Here is a 13,565-nt window from a genome sequence, read left to right on the forward strand (position 1 = left end):
CTTTTGCTTTAGTGGAAAAATAATAGACGTCTGTTCGTGTGTTTAAGTGTTATAACAGAAAGTACACATACGGTTAACATAATGGAAAAATTTTTGTTTATTCAGAATGGCCACAGACAAAAGTACTTCGTAGAGATTGACTGTTGTAAACTTACGGAAAACAACTTGCACCAATAAGAGAAAGATAACATAGAACCATTCAGAAAAATGGAATTTAGTAGTTCGTAGCTTCAAAGAAATGTCAACTTTTGATTCCACTCAATAAAGAACAAAACCAATTGTATTTCTTATTACTTTTCATCTGAAACATTCCACATTTTAATCTGAGCCTTGCAGACTTCGTTTGACTTTGGAAGCTGTTTTGGTTGTGTTTCCTTTTTAGAGAACTTCATGCATGTGAGATTGGCAATTTGAGTGCAGGTGCCGTTTTCTTTAATGTCATGCTGTGTAGATGATAAGAAATTAAGTAATTGGCCTTAGATTTGTAATTTTTCCCCCTGAGTTCCTGCTAGGTTTCGTACTCTAGTAGTCGAATGTTATTTCAGTGAAATGTAAAAATATTCCCGTTCTCTTTGACCAGTATTAATTTCTTGAGAACCTATTGCTTGTCACTTGAATCCTGTAGCTGTCATACATCTCTGGTATAAGCAACATTCAATTTTTGAAGTGTATCAACCATCTCTATATTTTCAGAATGTGATTTTACATTTCTGCATTTTAAAAACAGTTTAGCGGGCTGGAGAGATGGCTCAACGGTAAAGAGCACTGACTCTTCTTCCAGAGGTTCTGAGTTCAATTCCCAGCAACCACATGGTGGCTCACAACATCTATGATGAGATCTGGTGCCCTCTTCTGGGGTGCAGGTACACGTGCAGGCAGAATACTGTATACATAATAAATAAATAAATCTTAAAAAAAAAAACAGTTTTGCCATAATTCTAGACTCACGCTTCTAATTCATGTACCTGCACATGTGACCTTCGTGAGCAGAACTTTGCATGTATAATCTGTGTTTACTTGTAACTATCTAGTTATATACTGCTTATAATGGATTCAATGTACTGAAGTGAATACCAAGATTAGAAATTAAAAGTTAAAAAATTATTAAAAAAAAAAAAGAAGAAGAAGAAGAAATACTTTGGCCTTCGGCTTTGCAGCTTTGGTGAGCTCATGTTTGCAAGAAAGACACCAGAGAGTCTCCCTTTGTGATCCCCGCACTCTGGTACTTTATGCACAGCTGTAGCTGCCGCTTGTCTTCCATGTCTCAGTCCTATTACTCTTAGCTCGGTGAGACCACTTGGCTGTAGTTGGGTTGCCCTTCCTGTCCTGCTGTCTAGACTGCTTTGGGCCGTGAGCTACAGCAATTGTAGGTATTTCCTCATTCGTTTCCCTCTCCTCGGGTTTAATAGTCCTATACTTGTTGTTGTGCAGTAATTGAAAACTGTGTTTCATATATTTTGTCCTGTTTCTGGTTGTTTATGACAGGAGGGGAGATCCTCATAGCAGTTAATCCTTTGTGAAAAGAAGCAGGAGTCTTGTCTTTTGTTATTACAGTTTAGCTTAACGTTCTGTTATCTTACATCATAATAGCACTATGGGCTTTGAATCAGTTGCAAGCAGATGTCAGTCTCAAAGTGCAATATTCCCAGGCCTGGGATCCATAGTGTTCTGAAGGGTGCTGAACGCTACCTGCCATTGCTGCTGTGTGCACAGTGGCAGTGGACACAGACTGCGCCTGGCTCTGTCATGGGGCTCTGTGTTCCATCATCTCATTCTCATGAACATCTCTTATACCAGAGTATTCTAGCACAGCCCTCTCTTCCTGCTGGATCATCTGAAGGCAGGAGTAGTGTTCCATTTTTTATGTTTTCTTTCTTCTTTGAGAACCTCACACAATATATTTTGGTCATATTCTTATACTTCCCCCAAGTCTTCTTCCCAGATCCTCCCACCTCTCCCTACCCACTCAACTTCATGTTCTGTCTCTTCTATTACAAAATCAACACACATACACAAAACAAAACAAAAACAAAAACCAGTGTCTGTTCTGTGTTGGCCAGCTACTCCTGGGCGTGAGGTCTTCACCGGAGTGTGGTTGATATACGCAGTATTACTCCATTGAAGAAAACCAGTTTTCCCTCTTCCAGCAACTTCCAATTGTGAATAGCTTCTTGGGACTTCTGTGGGACTTTGTGCCTGTTTCCTCTCCTCCATGCTGTGATTTTGTCTGCGTTAAGCTTGTGCTGGTCTTGTGCATGCTGTCACAGTCTGTTCATATGTGGATCTGTTGTTTTGTGTCTGGAAAACACCTTTCCAGACATCATCATCCACCCCTTTTTCTGCGTAGATCTCTGAGCTCTGGAGAGATTGTGTGATGATGCCATCCCATTTAGGACTGAGCCCTCCTCCAAAGAGTCTGTCTCTGTCTCTGTCTCTGTCTCTGTCTCTCTCTCTCTCTCTCTCTCCATATTGTCCAGTTATGGATTCCTGTATCCATCTGCAGATCTACAGGAAGAAGAAACCCTGATGAGGATTGAACACTATGGGTATAGAAAAGTGTTGTTAGGTGTCATTTTGTTGCTGTGTTCACCAAACAAATAGTAGATTTTCCCTTAGGACCATAACCATCTCAGGTTCTTCTTCATTAACTGTTTCAGGTATGGATTCCATCTCATAGAGCAGTCCTTAAATCCAGTTTTTAAAAGTAGCTGGATATTCTCATAACATGCATACCACATTGCACCAGTAGGCCTATCTTGCAAGCAGGTCATTATTGTAGTTCAAAGGGTTCATAGCTGGGTTCAGATTGGTGATTACTTTTCTCTTCTGGTAGCATGCACAAAACTTTCTGACACTATGAACAGTAGTCAGTAGCGACAGTGCTTCCGGTTGAGCACCAGCTAGATTTCTGATAAGGATTTCAGAATTCCCATAACAGATTTTTTTGTTCTATGCTGTAAGTATGTGGTATCTTCAATAATAATGTCTTACTGTCAAGCTGTGGAATGTAACCAGTAGCATTAGGAATACCCAACAATATTTGGGGGAGGGTGTCTGGCTAATAAAGGAGCAGAGTCTTGATCACTACTTTATTCCTGGGCCCTGTATAGTAAGTGCTTGCTAAATACTTACTGGAAGGATTAATTAGGTAGTATTTTAGTATACACATGAGTACATTATTGCTCAGAAAGTGTCTAAGAAAGAGTCTTTGCCTTTTATTGCGGGGTGACACACACCTTTAATCCCAGCATTTAGGAGGCAGAGGTAGGCAATCCTGTGAGTTCAAGGACAGCTAAGGCTACACAGAGAAACCCTGTCTCAAAAAAGAAGAAAAAAAGAAAAACAAAGTCTTTCCCATTTCTCCTCCTCACACCCTCCTGCTAGATCTACCTGGTAAAGGCTGCAGCTTTGACAACTGGGCACCTGGTAAAAGGCGTTATGTGTGCATTTACGATTTTACCTTCAACCTCTTACATTTTCACAGCTTAGGTGACTGGCAGATGAATTAGACCCTGTGCCTTCACTAAAAATTGAATGTTGAAAGTAGCCAGTTGGATTTTTTTTTCCTCTCTTTCTCTATCACCAAGGTATGATATACAAGCAAAGATCTTTTACAAGTATAGAGCAAGTCCAAAGCTTACAAAAAGTTGCACTTAATGATTCTCAACTCATTTCTTCAATAATTAGCACTCATGCAAATGCTGTGTACCAAGTAGCTTTTTAGACCTTGGCAGTACTGAGGGAAAGAAGACATGAAGCTTGTGTTTTAATGATGAATGACAAACAGTAAGTGAAGAAACACTCATACAAGAAAATATCAAGTCATAACTACTAAATAAATAATTAAGTGAGGTGATAATTTCTGAAGCAGTAATGAGAGAAGATCCTGGGGACCAGCTATGTGGTAGGGGTAAAGGATAGCAGAGTGCTGAGTCAGGCAGTGGTGGCGCACGCCTTTAATCCCAGTACTCAGGAGGCAGAGGCAGGCGGATCTCTGAGTTCAGGGCCAGCCTGGTCTACAGAGTGAGTTACAGGACAGCCAGAGAAACCCTATCTCGGGGAGGAAAAAAGAGGATAGCCAAAGTGCTAAACATGGACCGTCTGGGCTGGCCAGGAGTGGCTGAGGGGCATAAGTACTTGCCTAGGAAAAGTGAGAGCTAGCAAAAAAATACAGTCAACTACACAAACCAGACCTGTTTATTATCAATAAAGTGCATGTGAATGTCAAGGTATGTATGTTGCCATTTGTAATGCTCCTAAGTGGAGTGTTCGGTATTGATTGTTATTACAGGCGAAACACGGAAGAAAGACTGTAGAGAAGAAAGACATTAGTCTTTCCCACCGCAGATAGGGCTAAAGAGAAGACAACCGTGGATTAGTTTAGTAGCTAGACTTTGTGTTTAAGGAATTGAAGACTGGGAAATGCCTTACAGGGGAGAACTGTCACAGTCTGTCCGTGCTGTGTGTCCTAGTGAAGCTTTCCACAGTACAAATATGTCTATATACTATGGACGGACAGACAAGAAGTCAGTCTGCTTGCCATTCCAGAGCTAGTCCTCCCCAGGGGTCCTTATGTCTTGGAAATTGCCTTTCAGACGAGTCTTCCCAAGACCCTAGTCCTCCCTTGTGCTGTGATGAGTTTTGAGCTGAAGTCAGATTTCAGCTGGGCCCCGTTATCTTCTTGGCTCTGTTGTGTGGCTCTTGTGCTCAGTTAACTTTTCCGAGCAGCTTTCCATGGCGGCCTTACTAAGCAGGAGAGCTGTTAATGAAGCGTGTGCTTCCTGTGGAGACCACTTGCAGGAGAGCCAGAGCACTTGGCTGTCTCAGTGCCAACAGTAAGTTGCTAGAGAGGACAGAGGGCCTAATAGGTGTCAGAACAGACTTTACAGATGTAATCTTTTTCAAATTATTCTAAAAACCAAGAAGTAGCATAAAATTTAAAAACCCCTGATGTCTGCCCACTCTTTGAGAAGTCATTATCAGAGTCTCACAATAGCTTCCTCTACAGATTAAAAAAAAAAAAAAGGTAATGCGAATGTGTTGTCTTCAGTACTGTTCATCCTGTTTTGACCAAATGCCCGTGATCCTTGTGATTCCACACATTTAAAACTACCTAGAAATAACATTTATCTTTTTCAAAGTCCCAACCATAAATCAACCATAATGGAAACCCTCGCTTTTATTGCAAAGCTGTGTGCTCCAACCTTTGAGTCTAAAGTGTTTACCTGGCTTTTCTGCAGCTGACTCAGTGGATTAGTCCCTTTTAATGCAACTTGCATGGCAGTGTGGTCACCAAATTATGTGACGACTTTAAATTTCGTGCATGATTGATAGCTTATTGCTTTCTACTTAAATCTGTTTACTTTTATGATCAAGGCTTCAAATATAAAAAAATGAAGGTGAAAAAACAAGGAAAACAACTCAAGAAATGAGTGCTTGGTTCCTAGGCTGCCTCCCAGAGTTAGCAAAGGACAGGGTGTCTTCCTCCAGAGCAGCCTTGGGTGTGGGGCATGATGAAGAGTGAGTTAAGCAGTACATAAATTCCACAGTTTCGAGATGCCAGGGAACGTTCTTTCCTTAAAACATTTCTTGCCAGTGTTGGAGGTGCACACCTTTAATTCCAGTACTCAGGAGACAGAGGCAGGCAGATCTCTGTGAGTTTGAGGCCAGCTTGGTCTATGGAGTGAGTTCCAAGGCAGCTAGAACTGTTAGACAGGAAAACCCTATCTCCAAAAACAAAAGGATATCTTACCCCAGTGATTTACAAAACTACTGTCCATACCTATCTGTCTTTAGACCTTCATTCAACCTCTAATTCCTCAGGACCCTGTATGGGCAGCCATCATCCTGTCTGTGTCTCAGAAGCCCACAGCCCTCCTTTCTGTTTCCAGGAAGTTTTCAAGCTGGGCGTTATTTCATTGCTAAGTAGTACTAAGCATGGGTTACCTCTTCTCTTGAACAATCTCTCAGGTTAGTTTAGCGCCTCCCACCCATTCTTTTTTTTTTTTTTTTTTTTTGCTTGGTTGTTTGTTTGTTTTTTCGAGACAGGGTTTTTCAGTGTAGCCTTGGCTGTCCTGGAACTCACTCTGTAGACCAGGCTGGCCTTGAACTCACAGAGATCCTCCTGCCTCTGCCTCCCAAGTGTTGAAATTGAAGCCATGCACTACCACCACCTGGCAGCTCCCCGTTCTTGAAGTCACTGTTTGACCTGTGATCTATCAGACGTTCATGTCTCCATCATAAGATGAATAAGAAGCTCTTTCTCAGCTTGCACTCCCCCCAATTTCTTTTTGTTCCTGTTCAGTTTGACTCGGGTTTTGGTTTTTTGAGACGAGATCTCATATAACCTAGGTTGGTAAAACTGCTGATCTTCCTGCCTCCACCTCCCAAGTATAGGAATAACAGGCATGTGCTACCATGCCTGGGCTCTCAGTTTGTTTCTCTTCTGAGGCTACTATATTTGCTATTTCTGTTTCTCTTAATCAGAAATTGCCAGGGATTGTGTCAACATGTCATCATTAACAAAAAATTATGGGTAGTATCATACTAACCATATTATGGTCATGTTATGATTCTAAATCACTGAAATGGGTAAACTAGGGAATGTTGGGATTTTAGCTCCCGCTCCCTTTCTGCTTCCCTCCCTCCCCTCACTCCAGGCCTTAAGCATGCTAGACACATACTGTGGCCCAGAGCTGCATCCACGGCCTTTTCTCATTTAAAAATGCAGACGACGTTGGATATACTCAGTAGTTGTTAGATAGAAGTTAGATGAGGGCTAGGAGTGTGGCTCAGTTGCAGAGTTCTTAACTAGGATGCATGGTGGCTTGGGCATATCAATCTTAGCGCCCCCACTAAGAAGGTAGATGTAGGAGGAACAGAAGTTCAAGGTCAGAAGACAGCCTGGGATATGCAAGATCCTGTCTCCAAAGAAAAAACTTAAAGAGTTGATACTTTTAGTGTACAAAGAAAATTATAAATGGTAATATAACGAGTACTTTCTTAGAAAACTTTCAATAACACCCCTGTTGACTTTCAAATTAAACATGAATGTTTCTGCCCATTTTCGGATGCTCGCACTGTAGCAACCCAACCTACTTTGGTAACTCTCTTTGATGATTCCCTACACATTCTTGCATGCAAACCCATTTACTGTGAGTGATAGCCCAGTAGCAACTGCAATTTGAGTTCTGATTGTGGGCTTGGTTTGGTTTTGTTTTGTTTTGTTTTGTATTGTGGGTGTGAAGGATCAAACCCCTAGGACCTCGTTTACTATAGAAGTACTCTGCTACCACAGAGCCAGCACCACCCCATTGTTTTAAAAACGCTTGATGCTTGTGTATACTTTTGCTTAATACTTGATTTTAATATAGTTATTGACAGTATACATGAAATAACTCCTTATCTACTGCCCAACCTGATCGTAGAGTCCTTGGACAAGTCACTTAAATCTCTAAGCTTCGCCTATAAAATGAGGATAGCTATTACAGGACTGATAAAGATTAAAAGCAATAATCCATATAAAATGTTTAACTCTGTCCCTAACATGTAGTCAGTCCTCCATCCGTGTCAGATACTTACTGATGAAGCCTTTTTTCCTCATTCAGCTCTGCAGAGTATTTTACAAATGATGAGGGAAGAAGACCCTTCCAAAGTAATAGTGCAGTGGTGAAAAGATGGGCACTGGAACCAGACTGTCCAGCTCCAAAATCCAGGGTTCTTAACTCTTGTTGTTCTCTACCTGAAAAACTTCTTCCTTGCAGCTCACAGAAACAACCTTTCCAAGCTCTCTCAAACCATGTCTGACATCCAGCTCACTTTGATCACCATTAAAATGCAGCAGTTAGGGCTGGGGGAGGGGGACAGTTCAGCTGGTGAAGTACTCAGTTGGTGAGCGCAGGTCCCAGCTACCATGTAAGAAGCCAGGCATTCTTACTGTAGCTGTAGTCCCAGCTTTGAAGATGGAAATGGAAAGATCCCTGGGGTTTTGATAACCAAAACAGTAAACTTCAGGTTCAGTGAGAAGATCTTGCCCCCAAAATAAGATAGCATATGATTAAGACATTGAACATCAACCTCTAGTCTCCATGTGTGCGTGCACACACCCACCCACACACACACACACACACACACACACACACACACACACTTCCCAGCAGCAGTATGTGACTGTGTGATTCTTTCATATACCACTGTATGCTGCAGTGACCTCTGTGGAAAGCCGTGAGCTCTTTGACACCGGGGCAGGGTTTGCACCTATTTTCCCTTTGGAGCCATTACCCTGAAATACTTTTCACTAAATAGATGCTTAATAACCAGTCAAGTTGAGCAGAGTTGTTCAAGTCCCAAATGAGGAATTCTGTCCAGTTCAGACCAGGAATCATTTTCTGACTAGTGTTTCTCTATGCCAGGCCTTGTAATAGACACAGAACTTAAAGAGAAAGAAGCCAAACCTCTTCTCTCAAGGATTTAGAGTTTCACTGAAGTGTTTTGAAATCCTAACTCTTTTTAATGGAGCCAATAATCGAGTGAACAAATAGTTCAGTAATGGGAATGAATTGTTATTTATTGTTGGTACAGATACAGTCATCTCCTCCAGCTGCTGTACAAGTTTAGACTACATGGTCACCTACCTCTTCAAGCACATAGCAAAGGAAGGCAAGAAGCCGCTTCGATGCAGAGAGTCTGTGCAGGCTGGCCAGAGGCTGCTACACTTTATGCAGCAAAATCCAGATGTGCTACAGCAGGTAACATCGCTTTAAGTGTTTCCCAAAAGCCAGTCTAGCCCCTGAACTTATATAAATGTTTGCCAGGATCTTTAGCAGTTTCTCCTTCATACTTTCCCCTGACAATGGAGAGTACACTGGCGTCAGTATTACCCGCCCATAAAAATCCAGTGCTGTTCAGGTCACAGCAGAATTCAGAAGGTGTGGTTCTTCTGAGGCCTGAGAAAAGTGCAGCAGAACTCAGACTTCTGCGTGGGCCCTTGGGCAGCTCTGCTGAAGTGTGCATTAAATATGGCTTCTGGGGCAATCGTGCTAACTCCTGCTCTGTGCAGACAACTTGCCAGGAACTGTCCATTCATGAGAGTTCAGTGTAAGATTAGGAGTCACACAGTTCAGACATTAGGCAGTGTTCCCAAACATTCAATTAATATGTGATAATGCAACAATTTGTTTTTAGTTGTGATTTTTCAAAAAGATTTATTTATTTGTATATTTTATGTATTTGAGTGCATTGTCTACATGTATACCTAAATGCCAGAAGAGGGAATTGGATCCCATTATAGATGGTTCTGAGTCACCATGTGGTTGCTAGAATTCAACTCAGGACCTCTGGAAGAAAGGCCAGTACTCGTAACAGCTGAGCTGTCTCTCCAGCCCCCAGTTGTGTTTTCTAACTAGCTAACACAGGCTAAGTTCAAGTTTATGATTGTTTTAAATAACTCACTTCTGCTGATCTAAGAAACAACATACATAAGAAATGAAGATACATGCCTGACTATTCCAAAGAGAATAAAGCCATTTCACAGATATACCATCACTATGATTGATGTTTCTACTTCCACAAAATTTGGGAAATGTGTGTCTACTGTTTGCAGTTTTCCCTTGCCCAGGGTGCATCCATAATAGTGTGATTTGCAAAGGTAAAGACCTCAACTGATTGTGTTGTCATTACTGAGCAGTGTCGTCTGAGCCAGTAGACTAGATCACTGCACATGAACATGCTGAAAATAGAATGGGAAGTTCATGGGAGAGGTTTCCGTCCTGGCTGTAATGGTTTTACTAGGATCAAAATGAAATTATAAAAGTCTTATTTGTGGTGACATTTCCGTTAACTGGTTGCATTCCAAGAACAGATGACATGGGTGTAGTTCATTCCTGTTTTGAGTAACTAGAAAAGGGCGAATTACTACAAGCCTGCAACTCTTTGCTGTGACCCAGAACTATTCAACTCATTAGTAGTGCAAATAATGAAGAGAACTCACTGAGGACCTTTTCACTGTGATTTATAGCTCATCCAGGAGTATCTTCAGTGATGGCATGCTCTAAGTCAGTGAGCCTCAGCCTTCTCCATGCAGAGCTCACGAGGGCCATAGCACACTCCAGCCTGTACCAGGAGTGACTGACTTTGGGTGGGACTAGAGATGTGGAGCTTTTCAGGATATGAACAGTCTGTTTCATTTATTGTGTGCAAAATGCAAGACCAAGTAAGATTTGTAAAGATGCAATTAATCAGTTATGTTAACATAGTAATAATGGAGACGGGCACAGAAGGGGAGGACTGTTAAAGTCTTATTTAGACTTCACAGCAGTCTAGAAATGTGGCTGTCATCATCCCCAGTTTTACACATCAATTCACTAGAAAGTAACAGAATTGGAATTTGAACCAAGGTCTGTTTAGTTCCAAAGCCCACATCCTTAAAACTCACACCACTGCTTCTCAAGGTATCTCAGAGTCACTTGGATTCAAAATGCACATCCTGCCATGGTTAGAATGCACTTCTCTCAAACACTTCCACCTGGAAGTCACTGCTGGTACGGGTGTAAGTGCATGGAGGAGGCTTACAGCATGTCATCACTGAAGATAGCAAATATCCATGCATACACTAGAAATCAGGCTCCACCTACCAGGACAGAGGACAAGTCTACCACCAACTCCTTCCTGCTAGCAGTCATTCATCATCACAGTTTGTCCCATCTGCTTTGGGCAGTCACTTCTAAGTTGGTTGAAATTTTTAGTAAAAATCAATAGGCTACAAGCTAGTAGTAAGACTGCAGGAGATCAGCCAGTGTGTCTTTACTCAGAATCCCCATGCATTTGTTGGTTTAAGTCATTTCTGTGTGTTAATAGACTTGGTAATCTTTCACTTTATAGCATATGACTAAGTAGTGATATATCTTTATTAAGCAGTGGAATGCATTCTATTTATTTGGGATGTAAGCTTTCAGATAACATTTTAAATATTAATGACTGGTCTCTAGTAGTCAGCATAAATATGATTTGCATTAGCACTAGGTTGTATCATCTTGAGTGCCTCTGATGTCAACTATTGGGTATAGTAATATCTGACATCATCTCCTTAGGTCACTGACAACTTTGACCTCTATTCTTATGCACAGTTTCTGTCGTCTCAAAAGCTCTTTTGAATTGATTTGAAATTTTGACTCTTCCCTTTATGAGGCAGTAAAATTGATAATTATTCAGATGGGAACTGAGCACTGAGTGAAAAATCAATTCCACCCGCTCTCTGCTGCGTATAAAATTACTTCTGAGTCTGCTGGACTGAACGGATGGCCAGAGTAAAAGCAGCAGGCAGGAGCAGTGGGAAGAATTAGCTGGACAGAGCTAATAGCCTGAAGGGATGGTCCTGGAAAAGAGGGAGTGGGCCAGTTGGGGGTTATTATGACCAGGGATGGGCCCATTGATCATCTGTTTACATCAGCTTTCCAAGACCTTATAAATCAGCCCTGAAGAGTGGCAGAATGAAGATTCAGACTCTTACCAGAGGGATTTGTATTAGATTATTCTCATTTTCACACTCAGATGAAAAGTGAGCCATTGATTATTCATTGGTTGCCCATTAAATGCTGTTTTTATAGATGATTTGCCTATCACAGAAGGTAATGAACAAGGTTGCTGCTTCATAACTTGAGGTTTCAGTTTTCAAGGCATCTGTGTCGTTAAGTAATGCCTAACCCTATTAAGAGGAATGGGTTACAAATTGCTTAACAGTGCTGAAAAACTAGACCCTAATGACTAATTGTGCCTGGAGTTTAGAGAGGGCTTGTCAGCTCTTTAAACTAAACTGATGCAATGATACTGCAATTATTTACTGGTTTGAACTGTTTTCCTTCCACCCTGGACATATTTGGCTAGAAGCATAATTGCATGGAGAGTGTCAATTCCAAACTGCAAACGTGATCTCAAGCTTCTGCAGAAAAGCCTAACGGTGGGTGAAGGGTTTCCAGCACCTTCACGGGCCTTGCCATTTGTGTGCCACAACCCAGGAAAGGCATTTATGTGCCTCTCGTCTGGATCTATAGTCTTGTGACCATAGATCTTCCACAGTTTGTAAGCAGATGTAACTTTCAAAGATTAAAATTTACCCCATGTGAAGAGTCATTAAATTCAAGTGAGTCTGTGTGAGGTAAGAAATGCTGGCTCTGTAGTATTCCTTTAACTTAACATCTGAGAAAAACCCCGTTTGCATAAGTTAGGGAAGAAGAATTCCCCAAGTATCCTTATATCACTAGGACAATGAACTAAAAACTTAAGTGATCCGCAGTAGCAGTGGGCAGATTGCTGGTCACCATTGGTTAGTAGTGGGGGAGAGTGATGTGCTGCAGGAATTTGGCGATAGTATTTGTATATGAATTTTTTCGGTTTCATTACTGGACATGTTAAATATTTGCATTCATAACCAGCAGATCAGCATTCCTTCAGATATATGAAAAGACAAAAGTTGTGCCCAAATTAGGTGAGTGTTGACATAATTGAGGGGCCATTTTAGAGACACAATAAATTCTTTTTGTAATAAGGGCACTGGTGCAGAATCTCCTCTGCCTGAGAACCTCCTTCAGTGTTCTAGGAAAAGTAGCACCTTGTGCAGAAGAGGAGCAGTATCTATGGACTGCCTCTGTCACTGAGCGGGCTGTACACTTAGCATGTTGAAGAGGTGGTTGCAGTCATAGTCATGCCCAAATACAGTGCATAAGAAAACCAGGGCAACTCTGACCCAGCCTAATGTAGCTAGCTATTTGGCTCAAGTCAGTTCTATTGAAAATACAGAGAAATTCTAATTAAGATTTTCTTTCCCTTCCTCTCTTCTTTTTTATTTCATTTATTTGTTTGTTTGTTAGGTAGCGTGCCATTTGACTAGAAATTGTAAAGAGCTGTCAGGAGCTATAAGAATCATACTTCAGTAGGAATGTAAGCTGAAAGAACATTACCCCTTTTCCTCAATCAGTCAGTCAATCAATGAAAATTGCTTTTGTATAGTGCTCTTCATGACATGCATCCCAACGTGAATTGCAGCAAAAGGGGAATCGTCTGCACTTTTTTCATCTCTGTATTTAGACTGAAATGATATTGCTCAACATTTTGACATGCTACACAAAACATCTTTCATACTTAAGATTCCATTCCTTAATACTAAGTAGGCGAAAGTGCCAACACATACGTAAGTGATGTTGAGGCTTTGGCCTGTGGAACCTTAGCAAGAGTCTAAAGGCAGAAAACACTTAACCAAATGAAATACATTCATATTTCTTATTTAACTCTTGAAAAAGTAATTAGCCATATTTTCTAATATTGATGAAATAACTTCTCATGATCCTTAAATTTAAAAGGAGGCCTTTCGTTTGACCAACTAGTTTGGATGGTTGATTTATAACTTTATTACTGAAAACATGACAGTAGACTGATATCAAAACAGACTGAAAGAACATGCATAATTGGCCAAAGAACTTAAAGAAAGCCAAGGGTATGTCATTAGATACAAAAAGTGGAAAACAGTCACTCAGATTTTGTGACAGTTGTTCTCACTCAAGTTGCCATAATAT

General features: G+C 41.0%; 1 protein-coding gene across 3 annotated transcripts in view; it reads left to right on the forward strand.

Moving 5' to 3' along the window:
- The window catches only part of Ranbp17 (RAN binding protein 17), a 328,128-nt gene that overhangs the window by 287,188 nt on the left and 27,375 nt on the right, over window positions 1-13,565 (forward strand). For all 3 annotated transcript variants that reach the window (XM_085694844.2, XM_085694845.2, XM_085694846.2), the window contains one exon: window positions 8,581-8,747. In XM_085694844.2, the coding sequence (XP_085550970.1) occupies window positions 8,581-8,747 (167 nt within the window). The remainder of the gene's footprint in view (window positions 1-8,580; window positions 8,748-13,565) is intronic.

This window comes from Myodes glareolus, chromosome 9 (assembly GCF_982192425.1).
Source record: "Myodes glareolus chromosome 9, mMyoGla1.1, whole genome shotgun sequence".
NCBI lineage: Eukaryota > Metazoa > Chordata > Mammalia > Rodentia > Cricetidae > Myodes > Myodes glareolus.